The sequence below is a fragment of the Sinocyclocheilus grahami genome, unplaced genomic scaffold (assembly GCF_001515645.1).
Source record: "Sinocyclocheilus grahami isolate Dianchi unplaced genomic scaffold, SAMN03320097.WGS_v1.1 scaffold1019.1, whole genome shotgun sequence".
Lineage (NCBI taxonomy): Eukaryota > Metazoa > Chordata > Actinopteri > Cypriniformes > Cyprinidae > Sinocyclocheilus > Sinocyclocheilus grahami.
Window position 1 is genome coordinate 164,119 of NW_015506198.1, and position 23,676 is coordinate 187,794.

At 41.5% G+C, this 23,676-nt stretch overlaps 2 protein-coding genes across 2 annotated transcripts in view; both read left to right on the forward strand.

Moving 5' to 3' along the window:
• The first annotated feature begins 1,971 nt into the window (after positions 1-1,971).
• On the forward strand, positions 1,972-21,487 carry cdk13 (cyclin dependent kinase 13). The gene is made up of 14 exons (XM_016250949.1): positions 1,972-3,593; positions 9,822-10,376; positions 11,619-11,777; positions 11,855-11,994; positions 12,138-12,308; positions 12,384-12,573; positions 13,775-13,831; positions 13,930-14,031; positions 14,114-14,191; positions 14,275-14,391; positions 15,058-15,210; positions 15,583-15,782; positions 16,959-17,441; positions 20,357-21,487. Exons 1-14 carry the CDS (start codon positions 2,677-2,679, stop codon positions 20,842-20,844), a joined length of 3,810 nt encoding a protein of 1,269 aa, XP_016106435.1. The 5' UTR covers positions 1,972-2,676; the 3' UTR covers positions 20,845-21,487.
• Positions 21,488-22,562: 1,075 nt separating this feature from the next.
• The window catches only part of napga (N-ethylmaleimide-sensitive factor attachment protein, gamma a), a 6,805-nt gene continuing 5,691 nt past the window's right edge, over positions 22,563-23,676 (forward strand). The window contains exons 1-3 of the mRNA XM_016250957.1: positions 22,563-22,817; positions 23,021-23,088; positions 23,166-23,250. Of these exons, the coding sequence (XP_016106443.1) occupies positions 22,765-22,817; positions 23,021-23,088; positions 23,166-23,250 (206 nt within the window). The 5' untranslated portion in view covers positions 22,563-22,764. The remainder of the gene's footprint in view (positions 22,818-23,020; positions 23,089-23,165; positions 23,251-23,676) is intronic.

Sequence of the window (23,676 nt, forward strand, 5' to 3'; positions counted from 1 at the left end):
TCAAAGAAATAAATTTTTCTAATTTAAATGTGCTTTATTATTCACAAGAATGTTATTTATATTCAGTACTAACTTTTGTTCCCATTATACCTCTGTATTGTAGGGAAGCACATTTCTGCCATACACACACACACACACACACACACACATATAGACATATTTCCGATATAATAATAATAAAAAAAAATTACATCTCACAATTCTGACTTTTTTCTCGCAATTCTCTGTTTTTCTCAGATTTGTGAGATGTAGGCTTTTTTTTTTTTATTCCAAGGTGTAGAAAAAAAAAATAATACAAGATGTAAATTTAGAAATTGTGATGGGAAAAAAGTCAGAATTCCAAATTTATCTCAAATCTGATTTTATTTCTTGCAATTCCAAGTTTATATCTTGAAAATATGAAAAGAAAAATCAAATGACCATTATTATTACTATTTATTATTATTTATCACGTGGCAGAAACAAGCTTCTGTAGCATTGCATTCTAGAAAGTAAATGATTATATGCCAGATACCTAATTCATCATAAGCAGCCGTTCTTGTGAAATTGAAATCAAGGCATGTTTTAGCAATTACTTTCAAAGCTCTTAGTAACTAAAAAAAAAACCCAGAAAAGTCCATCACTTAAATTATAATTGCAACATTTCCAAAAAATGATGGTAGTTTCATGGGATAATGATCAGTTCTCTCATTTGTCATAGCACACTGATGTTCACATCTACAGCGTGAAGTGTGTGTGTGTGAGTGAGAGAGTGTGTGTGTGAATGAGAGAGTGTGTGTGTGAATGAGAGAGTGTGTGTGTGTGTGTGCAGCAAGCCGAGAACTTGCGTGCACTTTAAAGGGAAGGTTGTTCTGTTAAAAATACACAATGAGAAGTATACAGAATATATAGCTCATTTTCAGTTGTCTGTTTTTCAAGGTTTGGTATATATTTGAACCTAAACTGTAAAGTATAACTGCATTTAAGTTCACTTTTTTTCTTTAAATCCTGGCAAAAGGGGCATTTCCAACTGCAAAGGTAATAATAAAAAGGAAAACATTATTTGTGCTTTGTTAACAGTTTGTGGGCCAGTTTGCTTTGGTGTTATTGTCAGTCACAGGCCTTATTAAAACACAAAATGATCATCACAGAATAATTGGCTGTGAGAAAGAAATCGTCAAAATTAAATGATTTGAATAAATAATAAATTACAACATTATTTGTGCTCTTGTAATAATTTGTGGTCCCGCAGAACTGAGGTCAGGTGATTTTGAACCCTTATGAAATATGAAATGGTAACCTAGAAATATCATAGTTAATAGAGTTAGTTTTATCTCTGTAAATATGCAGTAATTAGCCATTCGTCATTACTGTCAAAATACAATGTAATTTCTCTAAATTAAAGAATTTAAATCAATTCTAAATGTAAAAAAATAAATAATGAAATGTCTTTAAAGTTTTAATTTTAGATTTGTTTTCCCTATATTAATTATTAACCTGTGTGTGATGTTTAGTTAATTATTAACTATTATTAATGCTCATTAAAATCATATCCTGTAGTTGTGCATTGACTTGTTTACTGATCTTGATCTGCAAAACTTTTTTTTCTTTTTAATGAAAAAATCCCTTTATTGCATAGTGAGCCTTTCCCCTAATCAGCAAATGTTGAGTAACTGTCCAGGTTTTACTTCAATTACAACATACATGCACGCTTTTCTGCAGCAGCAGATCAGCCAAAGGTCAGTCTGCAGATAAGACCTGAAGAAAAGCACTCGTTTTCCTAGAGTTTGATCCTATTGATGAAAAATAACAAACATGCAATGACCGAGATCAACCACGGCCACTGCGCCCTCATTTCTCAGCTGCTACAGTCTCACATGTGCAGAAGCAGACGCATGGTGGCGCCCTCTGCTGCCTGCGCATGTGCTTGCAAGGTTTAGGAGTTAATAAGTGCCCCTGCTAGAGCAGATCCTCTGACTGCAGGCCTCAGAGAGCAAAGGCCTATTGGCGGCAGGAGTGCGCATGATTCGCCACTTTTGTTTTTTGTACTTTGAAAGATTTCAGCTTTAATGTAGCCCCATACCCATCTTAGTATTTAAATGGAGATTTTATTTATATACAAAATGACACCCAAGTCCAACTCTGTGGACTAAACGGAATGTATGATTTTCTGTAGAGTGTGGAATCTGCCGAGCTGAACTCCGCGCTGACCAACACGCGCGCTACTTCCTTGTTAGTGAGTCGGTGTGAGGCGACGAGAAGTTTGAGCCCCGCGTCAGTATGTGTGGATTTAGCGAACGTCTTCGGTGAAATCTTCCCTTTGGAAAGCTCACCTCGCCGTTTTTACCGCCGCACCGGGGCCACAGCGCTATCCGAGCCATGGAGGCTGATTTAAAGGCGGCTGTGAGGCGGATCTGCTAAGTTAGCACAGGCTTGCTAACACCGTCTCTTCATCATACGCGCGGAACTGGATTACAACTCGAGGCGTTTATTGACTTCTCCGAGGCGCTTTAAGGATTTGTCCGACCGATGTGCGTTGTGACGGTCGGATGCGGTGTGATCCGGTGGGGAACGGCCGCTGTGTGAACACTCGGACGCTAACGCTTAGCCGTGCTACACTAGCGCTTACAGTGGGCTTCAAATGTTTTGCTTTGTTTGCCGGGGACTGAAGCGCGAGCGATAAAAGTGGGATCTTAAATGCCGAACACGGAGATCGTTCCCCGCGAGGGCCGGGGGAGAAGCCCGCCGCAGAGGAGTCCGAGGGAGGCGAGACGGAGCAAGAGCCGCCGCGAGCGGCACCGGGACAAGCGCCGGTCCTCGTCCTCCTCCTCCCGGAGAAAGAAGCAGAAGCACGGCCGGGAGAAGCAGCAGCAGTCGTGGCAGCAGCAGGAGGTGCTTTACGGGGATGTTCGGACTTTAGTGGAGTACGACGACGTGAGCTCGCAGTCCGAGCGCTTCTCCGGTAGCCCGTCGCCCAGAACCGACACGCCGTCCGTGGACCGGCTGAGCGAAGCCGAGCTCCAGGACGCTTCCACGCCGGGCAGGAGGGAGCACACCTCGGCCTCGCGGAGGAAGGACGGAACCGGCGGCTCGGCGGAGAAGGAGGCGAAGAGGAACCGGTCCAGCGGCGTGAGGAATCACGACAGCAACGGCAGGAAGCCTTCGTCCGCGACCCAAGCCGACAAAAAGGAGTCGAAGCGACACAAAAGCAAGTCCAAATCCGAGAAGGACCCTCCTTCTGCCTACAGGGACCCGCCGCAGGCCTACAGGGACGACCGGGAGGAGCTCAGGCCCTACTGGAGGAGCAGCCCGAGCTTCCGAGCAGCGGAGAGTCCCTACGGGGCGGCGTATTCCTACGGACACCAGTCTCCGAACACAAACTTCCCGTTTATTTCCAGGAGGAGCCCCAAGAGGCTCTCGCCGAGCTCGGGCTACTACGGTCGCGATGCAGAGGTGCACGGAGCCTATAACGTGTCGAAGTCGCCGGGTGGTAAGAGGAAGCGCTCCCCGAGCAGCCCGTGCTGGCGCCGGTCCCCGAGCTACGGCCGACACAGCCCCTACGAGCAGGGCGAGGTCCCCTGCAGGCGCTCCCGGAGCCCCAGTCCGGACGGCAGGTAAGACGCGCGTGTGGTCTTGTGTACCGAGAGAGGCTAATTGTAGGTTACGCGTGGGTTAGCGGCTATACTGGAGTTGGAAATGGTGTATAATTGGATAATATTGGGGGGAGTACAACATGTGACTCGATTAGTGTTGAGTCGGTTCACACAACCGCTGTGAACGAATCAATCCGAGCGGTTCTCCGTTGGCGAATCGAGCCGAGAATCGACGAGTTGAAGTGAACCGAGTATTTGACCGAATGGCGAATTTGAACAGAGAACCGACTCTTTTGATTCATTCGTTGATTCTCGGCTTAATCAAAAGAGTCGGTTCGCTGTTCAAACTCTTCATTTATCGGTCAAACACTCGATTCTCGGCTTGTTTCGATCATGAAAGAGTCGGCTCTGTGTTCAAATTTGTCACATCAGTCAAATAACCGGTTCACTTTAATTCATCGATTCTCGGCTCGTTTCAATAAAGTGAACCGATTATTTGTCTGAGACAGATTTGAACAGAGAGCCGACTCTTTCAGTTATCAAAATGAACCGAGAATCGACGAGTTGAAGTGAACCGAGTGTTTGACCGATAGGGTTAAAAGTTATTTACTTTAACATTAGCATACATTTGACATTTAAAGCATACGTGATGTTTATTGGACTGTATGAGTGATTGAAAAAAACAAACTGATTTGTTTTTAACAAATAGCTTATCATTTTATACAATGCACAGACTCGTTCAGCTAATCGATGTAAATGAATCTTACTACTGCTTATTGTAATGCACATTTTATTTATTGTCTGTGACTTCTATTTTATTCGAGTTGTGTTTTTCTTTTCTTTCTTTTTAGGGTTTATATCACAAATCCATTCCATGGTAACCTTAATTTCTGCCACTACTTTAATCAAAACATTTATTTAAAATAAATAAAGCTACTTACACTGTTAAACAAAGATAATAGTAGGTTAACAAACTGTAATACAAATGGTTACCATGCTGTATTAATTGGCTGAAACTATGAAAAGGATGTTATTGTGCTTTTATAACAGCTTGTGATTGTTGCTTTTCTCTGTCGGATGCAAATGCATTTCCAGAAGTGTATAAAACTGTATATATTGTGTTTTTTTTGTTGTTTTTTTTCATTGTTTTTTATAACTCAGGCCTGCAAAAGTCTCACATTCCGTACAGAATGCCACAATTCGTTCCTATCACAATTCACACTCTCGTTTTAACGTAAATAAATCTGATTTAATATGACCGAGCTTCACAATCAGTAGAAATGTCAGATTGTGCTGTTATTTTCTGACTGCTGTAGACGTCACTGGCATTTTTGAAGACCGTACAACCTTTATTTGTTTACTATTTTAGTTATAATCCGCACACAAGTGTAGAAGACCTTTCCATTTGATTCGTTTGACCTTAAAATAGTCGTATGCGAGTTTCATAAAGGGCTTGTCAGTTGTTTAACGACTCTCAGATCGCTTAAATGCAGTTTGCATTGTAACAAGGTAAAAGCCTTGGTAAGTGGTTTAATAAGTAACCACTGATGATCTTACACTACTAGGGCTGCGCAATTAATCGATTACAATTACGGATGTTACAATTGCGTAATACTTCAAAGCGGCAAGTGATCGTTCAAAGTCCACTTATGTTGTTCTGTGTGCTTAAGATGTGGTTTTTCTGTCTACAGGTTATCTTAAAGCTTTTCCCATTGTTTCAATTTCAGTTAAATTATATCATATGTTCACTGTTTTATTTAAAGAAGAAACCAATCCACTGTATATTTGACATTTGAGGCTTAATACTATAGAAAAGTGTTTTCAGCTTGTGCAGTTGCATCAAACAAAGTATAAACATCATTCAAAGTAAATTGAAATAATCGTTATTAATAAGCGCAATTACAATTTCGAGGGAATAATCGACAGTTATGATTTTTGTCATAATCGTGTAGCCCTATATACACTACCGTTCAGAAGTTCGGGGTCAGTCTTATTGCTTTAGTGTTTCTGAGAGAAGTGTCTTCTGCTCACCGAGGCTGCATTTATTTGATCAAATATGCAGTAAAAATTATGAAATATTATTACAATTTCAAATAATCAGTTTGTGTGTGAATATCTGTTAAACTGTAATGTATTTCTGTGATGTGCAGCTGTATTTTCAGCATCATTCCTCCAGTCTTCAGTGTCACATGATCTTCAGAAATCAGTATAATATGCTGATCTGCTGCTTGAGAAACATTTCTGATTATTATCAATGTTGAAACAATCGTGCTGCACAATATTTTCATAGAAACTGAAATTCTTTGATGAATATAAAGTTGAAAAAACACCATTTATTTGAAATTTAAATTAAAGCTTTATACATTTCTTTTGTCACTTTTAATCAATTTAATGCATCCTTGCTTAATAAAATCTGACTGACTTCAGACTTTTAAATAGTAGTGTATGACTTTCTGCTGGAAGACACAAAATGCTCTTTTCTGCACAGTGAACATACAGTAACCACAGGCTTTCAAGCTCCAAATATAGTACAATTAGATTCATAAAATTAGTCAGTAAGACTCGTTGACCATATTGTCAGATTCTGGAGCCATATGATAGATGTGTGTGGGGAGCAGACCGAAGTGTGAAGGGTTTTCACAATGACATCCAGATATCAGTCATTCTCAAAGAGATTTCTCTTTTCATAGAAGCTGAAATTCTTTGATGAATATAAAGTTGAAAAAAAAACACCATTTATTTGAAATTTAAATTAAAGCTTTATACATTTCTTTTGTCACTTTTAATCAATTTAATGCATCCTTGCTTAATAAAATCTGACTGACTTCAGACTTTTAAATAGTAGTGTATGACTTTCTGCTGGAAGACACAAAATGCTCTTTTCTGCACAGTGAACATACAGTAACCACAGGCTTTCAAGCTCCAAATATAGTACAATTAGATTCATAAAATTAGTCAGTAAGACTCGTTGACCATATTGTCAGATTCTGGAGCCATATGATAGATGTGTGTGGGGAGCAGACCGAAGTGTGAAGGGTTTTCACAATGACATCCAGATATCAGTCATTCTCAAAGAGATTTCTCAATATCCGCCAACACAGCTCTATAGTAATGAGCAATGACAGAGCAGACACTGTGAGCTGTTGCTTGATGCACAGGGCTTGCAAAATTTACAGGCATTCTTCAGATTTTAGTAGCCCAAAATGAATTTGACTAGCCCGAATAAAAAAGATATCGGCTGAACTTCACTGTGGACAAAATCGAACGTGATCAGAAAGTTCAGTGATTGTATTTTTTCTTCAAATAAGTCAGGAGTGTAGGGTGCAACGGATCACAAATCTCACGGACTAGATCATATTACATGTTTTGAGTCACAGATCGGATCATTTATTGGATGAGCAAAAAAAAAAAAACTGTGTGTATGTGTATATATATATTAGGGCTGGACAATAATTCAATATCAATATGTATCACGATATTTTTTTCAATAACGGTGATATGATTTTTAAACACATTTCCGATATTTCGATATACATTACCAGTGTTTCCCATACACTGATGTATTTGTGGCGTTTGACTTCGTTGAATAAACATGAGCACTGCACGTTTCACAATCATAACGCGTCTCTGGTGTTTTATATGAATGTGTCTCTGAAGGGAACCGACTGTCTTCAGAATAGTTTAGATGGCATTTTTATCTGATAAAGTAGCGTTCATGAGCGGAGCTGCTTTGTTTACGTTCCGCCGCTCTCACAGCGCCTCCTGCTGGCAGACAAGCAGTTCGCATTTTCAATAATAAACCCATTTCCAGCAACATGCTTTTGTTGTTGCTCTATTTTTTTGTTTTCTGAAGCAACTCGGAGCATGTTTCATACTCGTTATCCTGGTTAATGCACGCTTCAATCTATAAGAATAATCAGCCTACACTACCAGTCAAAGGTTTTTGATTTTTTAAATTTATTATTAAATCGTGATGCTCAGTTTCTCCAGAATTGTGCGACTCTACGGTTAATGTTTTTCATTCACCAGATGCGAAAAAATCATATCAAAAGTTATTCCAATGATATCGCTCCCCTGTGTCTGCTCAAAAATGACTCCGTTCCTGACACAAAGCTATCGCATGACTTCAGAAGACTTGTAGTATAGTTTGCATGTTGTATAAACTGCTTTCTTGTGGCTTTTTATGGTGCTTTTGTCATTTTTGGAGCTTGATAGCCCCTGCTCTCTGCTATTTTCTTTTGTATGCAAAAGAGAAGGCAAGAAGGTCTAATGGAATTTCTCATTTCGTCTTCCATGAAAGAAAGAAGATCGTGCAGATTTACATTTAATTCATTCTGCTCTTGCTTTCAGGCGGACAGGAAAGTCCCGCAGCAGGAGCCCGTACCAGTCCTCACGTCATTCTCGCTCGCGCAGCCGTCACCGATTTTTTTTATTTATTATTAAATCGTGATGCTCAGTTTCTCCAGAATTGTGCGACTCTAAGGTTAATGTTTTTCATTCACCAGATGCGAAAAAATCATATCAAAAGTTATTCCAATGATATCGCTCCCCTGTGTCTGCTCAAAAATGACTCCGTTCCTGACACAAAGCTATCGCATGACTTCAGAAGACTTGTAGTATAGTTTGCATGTTGTATAAACTGCTTTCTTGTGGCTTTTTATGGTGCTTTTGTCATTTTTGGAGCTTGATAGCCCCTGCTCTCTGCTATTTTCTTTTGTATGCAAAAGAGAAGGCAAGAAGGTCTAATGGAATTTCTCATTTCGTCTTCCATGAAAGAAAGAAGATCGTGCAGATTTACATTTAATTCATTCTGCTCTTGCTTTCAGGCGGACAGGAAAGTCCCGCAGCAGGAGCCCGTACCAGTCCTCACGTCATTCTCGCTCGCGCAGCCGTCACCGGCACTCACGGTCCCGCAGCCGGCCCTCCAGTCTGTCCCCCAGCTCCCTGACCCTGAAGAGCAGCCTGGCCGCTGAGCTCAGCAAGCAGAAGAAAGCCAAGGCCGCCGAAGCCGCCCGCGTCAAAAACTCCAGCAACGCCTCCACCCCGACCAAGGGCTCCTCGTCCTCATCCAGCGCTCCCCAGCCCAGCCCCGTCACCAACCACACCACCAAGAAGACCAGGCCTCCGTCACCGCCGCCGGTGTCCGAGAAAGGCCCCAGAACCCCAGCGTCCAGTCAGCCGCAGTCTCCTGTGGATCGACCCACCAAGAAGAGCTAAATTACTGCTTTCTATTTGAATATATTTTAAAATGTAGTTTATTCATGTGATCAAAGCTGTATTTTCAGCATCATTAGGCCTCCTCCAGTCTTGTGTCACATGATCTTCAGCAATCATTTTAATATGCTGATTTGCTGATTATCAATATTTAAAACAGTTGAGTACATTTTTTCAGGATTCTTTGATGAATAGAAAGATCCAAAGATCAGCATTGATCTGAAATAAAAAGCTTTTGTAACATTACACACTATACCATTCAAAAGCTCTTTTTAAAATTTATATTATAGAAATTATTACCACCCCGACCAAGGGCTCCTCGTCCTCATCCAGCGCTCCCCAGCCCAGCCCCGTCACCAACCACACCACCAAGAAGACCAGGCCTCCGTCACCGCCGCCGGTGTCCGAGAAAGGCCCCAGAACCCCAGCGTCCAGTCAGCCGCAGTCTCCTGTGGATCGACCCACCAAGAAGAGCTCAGACGCCTCGCAGTCCAGCAGAGAAGTCAAGGTGAAGGAGGAGAAAAAGAAGGGAGGACAGCCAATGCAGGTCAAAGACAAGGACCGAGAGAAAGCAGCTGCTCCAGCCGTAGCCTCTCTTCCACTGGCAGCCAACAATCTGGATCATCTGGATGGAAGCGACAGGTTTGATTTATCATTGATCTTTGAAAACAGGAAAACTTGAGTATTTCACTCATTGCTTTCGAAGTTCACCAAGGTTTTTGCAGGTTCCCAATTTAAGAATTTTTAAAGACCTATTTAAGACAAAGTGAAGAAAATTCAAGGGCCAAATTGAATGGATCATAGTAGAGCCCAATTTTATTGGCCGATATGAGCCTGTCGCAGATAGAGTGGGTACGGAAAGTATTCAGACCCCCTTAAATTTTTCACTCTTTGTTATATTGCAGCCATTTGCTAAAATCATTTTGTATGCAAAAGAGAAGGCAAGAAGGTCTAATGGAATTTCTCATTTCGTCTTCCATGAAAGAAAGAAGATCGTGCAGATTTACATTTAATTCATTCTGCTCTTGCTTTCAGGCGGACAGGAAAGTCCCGCAGCAGGAGCCCGTACCAGTCCTCGCGTCATTCTCGCTCGCGCAGCCGTCACCGGCACTCACGGTCCCGCAGCCGGCCCTCCAGTCTGTCCCCCAGCTCCCTGACCCTGAAGAGCAGCCTGGCCGCCGAGCTCAGCAAGCAGAAGAAAGCCAAGGCCGCCGAAGCCGCCCGCGTCAAAAACTCCAGCAACGCCTCCACCCCGACCAAGGGCTCCTCGTCCTCATCCAGCGCTCCCCAGCCCAGCCCCGTCACCAACCACACCACCAAGAAGACCAGGCCTCCGTCACCGCCGCCGGTGTCCGAGAAAGGCCCCAGAACCCCAGCGTCCAGTCAGCCGCAGTCTCCTGTGGATCGACCCACCAAGAAGAGCTCAGACGCCTCGCAGTCCAGCAGAGAAGTCAAGGTGAAGGAGGAGAAAAAGAAGGGAGGACAGCCAATGCAGGTCAAAGACAAGGACCGAGAGAAAGCAGCTGCTCCAGCCGTAGCCTCTCTTCCACTGGCAGCCAACAATCTGGATCATCTGGATGGAAGCGACAGGTTTGATTTATCATTGATCTTTGAAAACAGGAAAACTTCAGTATTTCACTCATTGCTTTCGAAGTTCACCAAGGTTTTTGCAGGTTCCCAATTTAAGAATTTTTAAAGACCTATTTAAGACAAAGTGAAGAAAATTCAAGGGCCAAATTGAATGGATCATAGTAGAGCCCAATTTTATCGGCAGATATGAGCCTGTCGCAGATATATCGGTATCGGTGTATATGTCGCCAATATTAACTTTTGTTTTACAGAACATAAAATGCAGATAAAATTCTTGTAAATGGTGTAATTACATAGTTTGTCCAGCAGTGCGCTCCATTGTTTGCTACTGGCGATCTGGATGAAATGCTTTAAAGCTTAAATGTATGGAATACCATTGAAAATTTGAATGACCATATCTCCGTAACGACGCGGGGGAACCGCTCCAAATTCAGGGGATCCCTTCAGCTTGTACTATAATGTACACAAAGAATATCAGCCGATATATCGATATCGGCAGTTTTTTACTCCCTAATATCGGTATCGTCCCTCAAAAAGCCCATATCGGTCGAGCTCTAGATCATAGTATATTCTGTAATTGTGAATGTATAGAGAGCTGAAAATGAGTTGTATTAACAACAGTTTGAAAATACAACTTCCAACAGATCTCCATTACTTATTAAAACTTAACTAGAATATGAAAATAACTTCTATTGTACATTCTGAATAGACTGCAAAAAACGCTGTCCTTTCTCAGTATTTTTGTCTTGTTTGTCCAGTGTAAATGTCTAAAGACTCTTAAATCAGTATACATTGAGAAATAAAATCATGAGAAATTGATCAAAATGTTCATGACTTTATGAGTTTATGATTAAAAGAAGAGCAAATATTTGCCAGTGAGCTCAAAAAACTAACTTCATTCAAACGGAAAACATTTTCATTCCTCATTGGCAGATATTTGTTCTTGTTTTAAGCATAAACTCACTTCATTTTGTTCAATTTCTCAGAAAACAAGACTTCATGTGTTCATTTTGCATCTCAGGTAAATGCATTTTGATGTTTGTCCCACAAAACAATTGGAGGATATTATGTTACCTTTTTTTGCAGTGCATGCAACATGTAATGCCGTGACTTAAGACTTTCTGCTCTGATTTGTGGAAGGGCGGATTGAGACTTAAGACCTGCAGAAACCTTGGATCCACACTTTGTTGGATTGTGCATTGTTTTTAATGTATCCACTGAAAGCCTCCTTTTTTCCAATAGCAGTATCTTGAAGGAGTCTTCAGCAACCACAGGGAAGAAGAAACCCGAAAGGAAAGCCCGTCACCTCCTCGCAGACCTCCCTCTTCCTCCAGAGCTCCCTGGTTCGCCCCACAGCCCGCCTGATGACAAAAAGACGCCCACCCCGCGGAAGAGACCAAAGTATGTAGTCAAACAGCCCCTCCTGAGACATCTACTCAGGTTAGCAACATTAAACCTCATCTGTGGTTGCATTGCAGAATTTGTGGCCCACGCTTCGGAGAGATCAAAGAGACGGAGATAGACTGGGGAAAGCGGTGCGTTGACAAGTTTGAGATCATTGGGATCACTGGAGAAGGTACTTATGGACAGGTGTACAAAGCCAAGGACAAAGACACTGGTAAGATGTTCTCAAACGATTATATATACCATGACGATAGAATTGAAGTTTGTGCTCAAGTGCCTTAATTTCAATGCTAATGCATCCTGAGGCCATTAATCACTTAATGTAGCTCATCCATCTTTCTGGTGTTGCTTATTCAGCGGAGTTGGTGGCCCTAAAGAAGGTCCGTTTGGACAACGAGAAAGAGGGCTTCCCCATCACAGCCATCAGGGAGATCAAGATCTTGCGGCAGCTCAACCACAAGAGCATCATCAACATGAAGGAGATCGTCACTGACAAAGAGGACGCTTTGGACTTCAAGAACGACAAAGGTATCGCATGGAAATAACCCTCCCTTTGGTTTCTCCTCGCTGTGTCGGTGTGATAATTGTGTTTTCATCTCACAGGGGCGTTTTACCTGGTGTTTGAGTACATGGACCACGATCTGATGGGCCTGCTGGAGTCGGGCCTTGTGCACTTCAACGAGAGCCACATCAAGTCTTTCATGAGGCAGCTGCTGGAAGGACTGGACTACTGCCACAAGAAGAACTTCCTACACAGGGACATCAAGTGCTCCAACATCCTGCTCAATAACAAGTCAGTGCAAATGAGATTAAATAGTTTCATATTCGGTTTGTTTTCGGGGGCTGGAGGGAAGAAAATCGGCTTGAATGGTAATGAAATTAACATTATGACAGGGGTAGATATGCTGCTTGTTCTAGTTTTATTAGGATGACAGAATAAGGGACGTATTCACTTTCACAGACAGACTTTGCAGATTTCGCCGATCGTTGTATTGTTACAGTGTCTGTGGTTTATGTAAATGGACAGTGTGTTCTCTCTCTGCTAGCTGCACCCAGATATGCCCGTTTATTTGTCAGGGAAATTATGCCAAAACATGCGATCCAGATCAGTGTCTTTTGTGAAAACTACAGGTCGTACTTCCACATTTTTCCATCCCCACTCGTGGACTTTCATTTCAAGCCCAGTGCATTATGGGCATTGAAGTTTTCTTACCTTTTTGCTAAAAGGGAGCACAACAGCTCTTTTGCTCCTTTTTTTTTAAATTTTTTTATTTATTTTTTTTGTAGTCACGTAGCACCAATGTAAAAATTTGATTTTGTATTTCTACTCGGGCTGGGCGATATGGTAAAAAATGCAGTTTTTATACTTCGTTTGACCGATTGCAATTTTATTTTAATGTTTAAGTTGAAAAAACACATTCGCTTGATAAATATCTTTGCAGAAACTTTATATAGGTAAGAAATTGTACATTCAGGAGCTGGTTTTCAACCCCTGCCCCGTGAATTTTAGAAATGCTCGACATGAATTATATAAATAATTTTAATAGCAAGTCCATTCAAAACCTGAGGGTCTACCATGTGCGTACTAAAGCGATAACGTCAGACAATCCTTTTGGGTGGGAATTAATTTAAACACAGATATCGGATACCGGTCGTGTCTAAAGTGAATGTAAATAGACGGGCCAATTTTTTTCCTTTTCACGCTTCCTGAAAGCTGCGATGCGGTTTGCTGAGGGAATTCAGGACATTAGTGAAATAAGCTGTATATTGCCGAAAAGCGCACAAGGTCAATTTAATTATTTGAATGATTTGAACATGAATGCAGCTTGGTTGGGTGTGTCTGTGTCGGCAGCCGGTTTAATAGAGGACTCAAGTATGTTAACGTCACTCGAGGACATATTACACCTCCATTAGATCAAATCATTGTGGACTAAACTTTCATATTACAGCAGATCTAACGTCTGATTGATGTCTGAATGTGTGCTATCCTGCAGGGGTCAGATCAAGCTGGCAGATTTCGGATTGGCTCGTCTGTATAACTCTGAAGAGAGGTACGTCTCTTGATTTGATTCACGACTTGATTCAGCAAGCAGTTATGATTTGCGTAAACCGAGCAGACTCTGACTTGTCCTGTGCGTTCATTCTCCAGTCGGCCGTACACCAATAAAGTGATCACTCTGTGGTATCGGCCGCCCGAGCTGCTGCTGGGAGAAGAGAGGTACACGCCTGCCATCGACATGTGGAGCTGCGGGTGAGGAAACACTGTGCTGTTACTAGAGAAATCCCTCCAGATTCCACCTCCTCAAGGTGTTTAAACCCTCCATGTCACACAGGTGCATTCTGGGAGAGCTTTTCACAAAGAAGCCCATCTTTCAGGCCAACCAGGAGCTGGCGCAGCTAGAGCTCATAAGGTAACCACATGTTTGTAGAGCGTTGGAGATCCAGCTTTTGCTTTCTGAGATCCAGCTGACCTATATATCCGTGTCCAATCCAGTCGTATCTGTGGCAGCCCGTGCCCCGCTGTGTGGCCAGACGTGATCAAGCTGCCCTACTTCAACACCATGAAACCAAAGAAACAGTACCGGCGGAGGTTAAGGGAAGAGTTTGCTTTGTGAGTAATCAGAAATGAATGAAACCAGTTTAGTCTGTTTTAAGGGCGTTATAGCTCATGACAACAAAGGGTTAAATGGATATACACAGGGTTCCTGCGGGTTTTAAAAAGTCTTGACTCGCCCTTCCACAATTAAAGCCAAAAAAAGGTCTTAAATCAGAGCAGAAAGTCTTAAGTCATGGCATTAGATGTCGCATGCACTGCAGAAACATGAACATCTGCCTCAGTATTTTGTTTTCTGATTCAAAAATTATAAACATCCTTAAATTAAGATACATTTACTTCTGAGTCTTGTTTTCTGAGAAACTGAACAAAAATGAAGTTAGTTTTGCTTAAAACGGGAATAAATACAGTGGGGGAAAAAGTATTTAGTCAGCCACCAATTGTGCAAGTTCTCCCACTTAAAAAGATGAGAGAGGATTTTTTAAGTAAATAAAAAACGCTTTAAAACAGTAATAAAATAAACCTAAACGTGAGTTGTTTTATTTTTTTTAGGAAATTTTTTTTTTCTTGAAAATTACGCAATTGTGCCTTTATTTCACTCATAACTTTGAATAATCAGTGTAAATTTAATTCCAGCGATTTAATGTATGCTTAATTTTTTTCTCAGATTACAGTTTTTTACCTCTGATTCTCTGTCGTGATCTGATTCTGTCTCTTCTCTAGTCTGCCTCTGTGGCAGGGCTGCCATGAATTGTGGAGTAAGAAGCGGCGCCGGCAGAAGCAGATGCCGGAGGAGCTGACCGCTCCTAAAGCCCCTCGGAAGGAGCTGGGGCTCGACGACAGTCGCAGCAACACGCCGCAGGGCTCCACCCCTTTGCAACCCTATTAAAAAATAATAATTTCATGGCAGGGAGAAAAAAGTTGGAATTTGAGAAACTCGCAATTGCAAGAAAGAAGTGAATTGTGAGATAGAAAGTCGCAATTCACTTTATTATTATTATTTTTTAAGTAAATAAAAAACACTTTAAAAGAGTAATAAAATAAACCTAAACGTGAGTTGTTTTATTTTTTTTAGGAAATTTATTTTTTTCTTGAAAATTATCCAATTGTGCCTTTATTTCACTCATAACTTTGAATAATCAGTGTAAATTTAATTCCAGCGATTTAATGTATGCTTTATTTTTTTCTCAGATTACAGTTTTTTTACCTCTGATTCTCTGTCGTGATCTGATTCTGTCTCTTCTCTAGTCTGCCTCTGTGGCAGGACTGCCATGAATTGTGGAGTAAGAAGCGGCGCCGGCAGAAGCAGATGCCGGAGGAGCTGACCGCTCCTAAAGCCCCTCGGAAGGAGCTGGGTTTGGATGACAGCCGCAGCAACACGCCGCAGGGCTTCCCCGCCGCCGGAGCACACAAAGGTCCGAGTGCTGCCGCCGCTACAGCCCTGCTGGGTAAGAACATCAGCACAAACACTGTGTTGTATCCGTCACACGTTCTAGACACACACCAGTTACTCTTTTGTCTTGGGTCAGTAAAGAAACTACCCAGAACACCCTAGTTACACCTTGGCAACCACTTAGCAGCATCTTCACAATAAGCCACAACACCTTAGCTTCGTGGTGGAGGGCTTTGGGCATCAGTTTGCACTAAGACACATTGTCTCATAGCAGTCAGTAAAGGCTGGAATACACTACACCACATTTAAAATGTGACCAGATTGGACAACACTAAGGGCCAGATTTCCTAATCAGGCATATTAGCATTAGAGCACAATCCCATAAAAGGTGTTGTATCCGTCACACGTTCTAGACACACACCAGTTACTCTTTTGTCTTGGGTCAGTAAAGAAACTACCCAGAACACCCTAGTTACACCTTGGCAACCACTTAGCAGCATCTTCACAATAAGCCTCAACACCTTAGCTTCGTGGTGGAGGGCTTTGGGCATCAGTTTGCACTAAGACACATTGTCTCATAGCAGTCAGTAACAGCTCACTAAAAAGAACCAGCTTTTGAACAGGACGTCACTAGTGTAGTGTAGTCCAGCCTTAAGTCTCGTTCACCCCGGGACGAATATCGCACGCGATTATCGCCGACATTTAACGCCTCATGACTAAACAAAGGGCGCCTGTGTGAGTCAGTTTTTAACGGAGAGCGTCGAACCACTTGGTGGCGCTCAAGCACAAAATGGTCTTGCCGAGCACACATTGATACCTAACGACGAAGAGGAAGTAAGTAGACCAAGAAGATGCATCGAGGCAAGATGAACGTAGAGCTGCTGGTCTCATTGGTGTCTGAACACAAAGCGCTTTACGACAAACGCGACAGCGACTACAAAAATCTCGATAAGAGGGACTTGTTATGGAGAGGAATTGCAGATCAAAGAGGATTCGATGTGTACCGGGGTATTTCTGTTTTTCACTAAGCGCCATCTAATGTCAGGGGGTGAATTTGCACGTTCACTCGGCTCATCGCCAGTGAAAATCGCTTGGGTATGAACACAAAAGACGCAACGAAAAACGTCAGCGATAAGCGCGAGATAATCGTCCCGGTGTGTACGAGGCTTTAAGTTGGTATTGAGCTGGTAATGAGCAAACCATTCAATCTTCACTTGTCTTTTTCTTCTAGACCCCAAAGCTCCCAACTCACAACTGACTCAAGAGCAGCTGGCTGTGCTTCTGAACCTCCTGCAGTCCAAAAGCGGCCCGGTGGGATCGGCGCAGTTCGCTCAGACCGTGGGGTCCAAGATGAACCCAGAGACGCTACAGCAGCTGACGCAGGCTTTGCCCCCTGGGCCACTGGAGTCTGAAAGACCCCCAGAACCGCCTCCGCTCCCCAAAGTCTCTAAACCCCCTCAGCCACCTCCATCGGGGGCCGGAGCGCCCCGCACCCCACCCATGCCGAAACCGCCTTCGCCCCCCACCCCACAGCAGTCGGTCAAGAGCGACGGAGAGGCCTCGGCCGCAGCCACGCAGACCGCCGTCACCATGCTCCTCGCTCAGCTCCTCAAAGTCCAGCAGGGTGCAGGAGGAGAGGTCCTAGGGTTCGAGGGGCCCGAGGGCGGCGTCTCAAACGCAGCAGGTCCACCTGAGCCCAGCCCTGTATCTCCAGGTAATGCATCCTGTACCTCCTGAACATCTTGGCTGTGTGAACATATTATCCGAGTAGGGATATCACTTTGGAATTAGAAATAACTTGGATTAAAAATTGATTAAAATGGATGGATTAAAGGGACAGTTCACCCAAAACTGACAATTAGCCCATGATTTACTCACCCTCACGCCATCCTAGGTGTATATGACTTTCTTCTTTCAGACGAATACAATCAGAGTTATATTTAAAAACGTCCTGGCTCTTCCAAGCTTTATAATGGCAGTGAATGGGTGTTATTTTTCAATATTCCAAAAGAAGTCCAATAAAGAGCATCCATTCATCATTAAAAGTGTCCCACACGGCTCCGGGGGGTGAATAAAGGCCTCCTGTAGCGAATCGATGCGTTTTTTAAAGAAAAATATCCATATTTAAAACTTTATAAACTGTAATCTCTAGCTTCCGCTAACTGTCTTGTGCAGGTTCACAATAGAACGCCGGTTTTTTTTTTTACCTGTGATACTTCTTTCAGGATTCTTTGATGAATAAAAAGTTAAAAAGAACAGCATTTATTCAAAAATGGAAATCTTTTGTAGCGCTATACACTGCCATTCAAAAGTTTGGGGTCAGTATTTTTTTTTTTTTAAAGAAATGAATGCTTTTATTCAGCAAGGATGTTAAATTTATAAAAAGTGATTATAAAGACATGTATTGTTAGAAAAGATTTCTATTTTAAATAAATGCTGTTTCAAAATAATCAATAATAATCAAATAATCCTGAAAAAAGTATCACAGGTTCAAAAAAAAAAAAAAAAAAAACACAAAAACAAAATATTTCTCAGTGAATTTTATGGATATTTGCATACAGTTTTGAAGAATATTTTCCAGTGCTCCATACTGTACTGAATACATAAAATATAATATTAAATCCTTACTTATTATATGAATGATTGTCTTTCCACCTACATCACATTCTGCAGCACATACGGCTTTACGGCGGTCCTTCTTGCATTGTTCAATATAAAGCCATTTTATTCTTAACTGGATAATATTGGGTTTCTTTTCAGATTTATGGATGAGAATATTTAATATTAAAAATATGACTTGTGTCCATGTAATTTTTCCCATACTAAAAAATGCACGACGTTTGTCTTTTTTATTGCAGAACAACTACACTTGCATGTAAACATACTCAGAGAATTTACAGTGTACTCACTATTACAATCATCACAGCGACAACAGAAATAAACCAAATAAATGATCCAGGGAACAGTGATGTGCAGAGAGTTGCTCAGGGGCAGCGGCTCAAATTTAAAATGAAATGCCAATGTAAAGAAAATTATAGTTCAAAAGTTCGGATAAATTACTATTTTATATTTTTGCATGAAGTCACTTATGGCCATCAAGCCTGCATTTATTTGATCAAAATTTGTATATACTTTAAAATACATTTTATGCAATGCTGACTTATTATCAATGTTGGAAACCTGTGATACTTTTTCAGGATTCTTTGATAAATAAAAAGAAAAAAACTGAACTTTATTTATTTAAAATATAACTTTTGTAACAATATACACTAACGTTCAAAAGCTTGAGGTCAGTATTTAATTTTTTTTAAAGAAATTTGTTTTTATTCATCAAGGATTTGTTAAATTGATAGAAACAGTGATAATAAAGACTGATATTGTTAGAAAACATCTCTATTTTGAATAAACGCTGTACTTATTAACTTTTCATTTATCAATGAACCTCAAAAAGTATCACAGGTTACAAAAAAAAAAAAAAAAAAAAGCAGCAAAAACCAATATTTCCAATATTCATAATAAATCAGTTTCTGAAGAACATGTGACACTGAAGACTGGAGGAATGATGCTGAAAATACAGCTGCGCATCACAGGAATACATTACATTTAAAGTACCGGTATATCAAAATAGAAAACCATTATTTTAAATGGTTAAAATATTTCACAATATTACTGCTTTTTTCAGATTTTGATCAAATAAATGCAGCCTCGGTGAGCAGAAGAGTCTTCTTTAAAACATTAAAAATCTGACTGAATCCAAACTTTTGAACAGCAGTGTACATTAAACAGTGCTCTAAAAACACGACACTGATGTGAAAAACATTTCATCTCACGTCTCACAACCTTGTTTCTTCCCCATTCCACTGCCATTTCTCGTGTTTTTTCAAAGCATAAATGCATTCTGTGCAGACAGTTGGTCCTTGATAGAGCTGCGTCATGCGAGCGGTTAATCAGGACACACGTCGTTTGTGACCCTGGAGCACAAAACCAGTCATAATTTCAGATTTATGCATCATCTGAAAGCTGAATAAATAATCTTTCCATTGATGTGTGGTTTTTTAGGAGAGGTCAATATTTGTCTGAGATACAACTATTTGAAAATCTGGAATCTGAGGGTGCAAAAAAATCTAAATATTGAGAAAATCATCTTTAAAGTTGTTCAAATGAAGTTCTTAGCAATGCATATTACTAATCAAACATTAAGTATTGATATATTTACGGTAGGAAATTTACTAAATATCTTCATGGAACATGATCTTTACTTAATATCCTAATGATTTTTAGCATAAAAGAGAAATGTATAATTGTGACCCATACAATGTATTGTTGGCTATTGCTACAAATATCCCCCAGCGACTTAACACTGCTTTTGTGCTGCAGGGACACATTTCATTTTTTCTGTTATCATTCACGTACCGTCAACATGTCTAATTGTAATCTTTGCTCATTTTTATTCAAAACCACACACAAAAAAAAAAAAAAGAAGTGGCAAAACATTAGATTGGAATGAATCTATAAAATGAATCTCTCCTCACTTTCTGCTTCTCGCGGACTCTATAGCAGGGAAGTGTGAGATTTCAGATGCAGCCCTTGTAAGTTTCTGCTGTTGTGTGTTTTTTTTTTTGTTTGCAGCGGCTGAAGGCGGCGTCTCGTCCTCCAGGCCTCTAGAGCCTCTCTCCATTCTCCCGCCGGACCAGAGACCCCCAGAACCTCCGGAGCCGCCTCCCTGCGCAGACCTGGACTACCGGCAGGCCCCTGAGACCCAGCCAGCTCTGCCCTCCTCCGCAGCCCCAGGAGAAGCTCCCAGACCTCCGGAGCCGGACTATCTGACGGAGGGACCCGGGTACGGGCTGGACTTTAGCCGGCCTCCACCGCAGTTCAGCTACCTCGGCCACATGATGCCCCCCCACCCACCTCTCGCCTCGGAGGCCTTCACTCACAGCAGCATGGTGTTCAGCGGAGACCAGGACCATCGCTTCGAGTACAATCACAGCGGACCGCCGCCTCCTTCCGTTCCCCCTCCGGGCCAAGCCTGGACGTCTCCATCTCAACCCCTTCCGCTCGGGTACGTCCCCCACGTGAACACGGCCGCGCTTCGGGGCAGAGGACTCCCTTTTTGACGGGCTCCCGATGAACTTCCGGACGTCTCGGAAAAGGAAGAGTCTAAAAGACACGCGCAGTTGCCCTCAAACCAGCACTAAGCGTCTCCGAACTCGATGTGGGAGGTTTCTAAGGGCACTCGAGGAACGGCTTGGAGGGATGGGGATTTTTGCGTTTCCCGCTCGTACCGTTTCCCCTCCAGTTGGTTTTTGTAATCTATTCTACTGCTGTCTTTTAAATTAAAACTGTACCTTTTTTGAGTGTGCATTTACCGTGCCAGGGTAAGTGTTTTTATGACCTTAGCGTCTCCTGTAATTGAGTAGTGTTACGATGATGTTTTGCGCTACTGAATAAAGTAGGTGGAAACTAGCGACGGTGTGCTGGAGGAATGTGCTGTATCTGCACACGTACATGACCAGTGATGTAAATCGTTTTATTTTTTCTTTCCCTTTTTTTGGTCAGTTGTTTTTTTCTTTTTTTCTTCTTCCTACAAGTATGGGCTCTGTCGCTAGGGTAAGTTCACTGGAGGGGCTTGTAAAGGACTGAGACTGGTAGCACTTCTCGACTGAACTGGTGAATCTGCTGAACGAGTGAACCGATCAAAGCTGTGTTTCTCGCCGGCTCCCACCAGCTCTTGTCTAAAGCCATTGTAAAATCGAAAGAGACGTTTAACTGATTTCGAGGAGATGAGCAACAATGTCTCTTTTTTTTTTTTTGTTTTGTATGAAGATGTTTTTTCCCCATGGCAAATGTTTATTAAAGAAATGCCAATCATGTAATATGTACTGGTATTTTTAATTCTTTGTATATTTTTGCATATACTGTATCTATAATCAGATATGCGCACGCTGCCTGTCTAAGTGTGCGTGCATCAGATACACCAGCTGTCCTGTCCAGAAACCAAGCCTGAGAGAATAGCTCGTGGAAGAATAGTGTAGATGGAGTTTTCTGATGCATGTTAGTGAAATGAGCTTGAAGCAATCTCTTGCAGTGGACTACATATAAAATCCACATTAAATACTTTTATATTTAAATATAGAAAATGAGCTCACTAAATATGGAGGACCAAACCTGCAGAAATTAAAAATAAATAAATGTATAAATAAAATAAAAGGAAAATAAAGAAATAAATGACTTGATAAAAACAAATATAGTTAATTTTTTAATAAAAATGTAACCCTGAATTTGTTTATTACTTTTTCCTTTATGTATTATATTTATTTTTTATTCTTTTTAACCTTTATATTTACTTATTCTCTCAGTTTTTAATATTTATGTATTTATTTTTAAATGCATTTATTTTTTTATATTTATTTCCAGATTTATTTATTTATTTATTTGCAAAATAAATATTTAAAAAAAAGATTTATTGGTAATGAACCAATAAAAAAATCTGGCAATATATGTGGGAGTAATGCATGCATGCATGATTGAAATTAATTAAACTATTAAAATAAATAAATGAAAGAATAAACATAATTGTAAAAATACAGAAAATCGTACATATAGTTAAAAGGTAAATAATTAATTTGCATTAAATTTAATTACACTATATTTGTTTTAATGGAGTTATTTCTTTATTTTACTGTTATTACATTTATTTATTAATTGATGTATTTACTTTATAGTGCGCTGTTGTAGTGCCGCGTTCAGCCGATAGTGGGCAGCACAAACACAACTTGCTCACTTTGCGGAGCGTATACATAGCCATTTGTCCGTTCTGGTGTGTCATAATGAAAATGAAGTTGATGAGTTTTATTCCAAATACCTCGATCGAAACCGACAAGTCGTGCGATATAAATGCGATGTAGGAAGCGCGAGGTCACGTGCGCAGGTGACGCAGGAACCCGGAAGTAAGCGTTCGCGTCTTCGACAGACAGCGCTGGGTTTAGTTGTTTACTTCTCTTCATCATTCGTGTTTAAAGTGCTTGTTTAAAACCATGGCGCAGAAAATCAACGAAGCTCACGAGCACCTCGCTAAGGCTGAGAAATAGTAAGTAGAAGCCGTGAATATGTGCTGTTAGTGGTGCAGCTCAGATCATGTACACAAGGACACACTGTTGTGATGATGAGAGATGCGTGCATGTCTAGTCTTTACTCATGTTCAACTGAATAGCCACTGAAGATGAGTGGCTTTAGTTTAGCTGGTGACTGAAAGCAGCAGCTGATGGTGTGAATTCCCCTGATTAACCTCAGCTTGAAGACGAGCTTTATGAAGTGGAAGCCTGATTATGACAGTGCTGCATCAGAATACGCTAAAGCAGGTGAGTGCAGCGCTCCAGAGTCTGCTGTGAGCTCCTGAGGTTTGCTTTCTGATGATCTTCCTCTTCTTCTCCTCCAGCGGTCGCCTTCAAGAACGCCAGGCAGCTGGAGCAGGCGAGAGATGCTTATCTACAGGAGGCAGAGGCTCACACCAGCTACAGATCGTATCCTCCTGCTGCTCTTACTGAGCGATCACTGGTAGATCACTATGAGATCACTGGTAGATCACTGGTGGATCACTGAGATATCACTGGTGGATCACTGAGATATCACTGGTAGAGTACTGAGAGATCACTGGTAGATCACTGAGAGATCACTGGTAGATCACAGAGATCACTGGTAGAGTACTGAGAGATCACTGGTAGATCACTGGTAGATCACTGGTAGATCACAGAGATCACTGAGAGATCACTGAGAGATCACTGGTAGATCACTGAGAGATCACTGAGAGATCACTGGTAGATCACTGAGAGATCACTGGTAGATCACTGAGAGATCACAGGTGGATCACTGGTAGATCACTGAGAGATCACTGAGAGATCACTGGTAGATCACTGAGAGATCACTGAGAGATCACTGGTAGATCACTG

Excerpts from the sequence above, each read along its gene's own strand:
- cdk13 (XM_016250949.1), top strand. The coding sequence starts at position 2,677 with ATGCCGAACACGGAGATCGTTCCCCGCGAGGGCCGGGGGAGAAGCCCG. Across the intron at positions 12,309-12,383 it reads GGACTTCAAGAACGACAAAG|GGGCGTTTTACCTGGTGTTT; the intron begins GTATCGCATGGA and ends TTCATCTCACAG. Across the intron at positions 14,392-15,057 it reads TTAAGGGAAGAGTTTGCTTT|TCTGCCTCTGTGGCAGGGCT; the intron begins GTGAGTAATCAG and ends TCTCTTCTCTAG.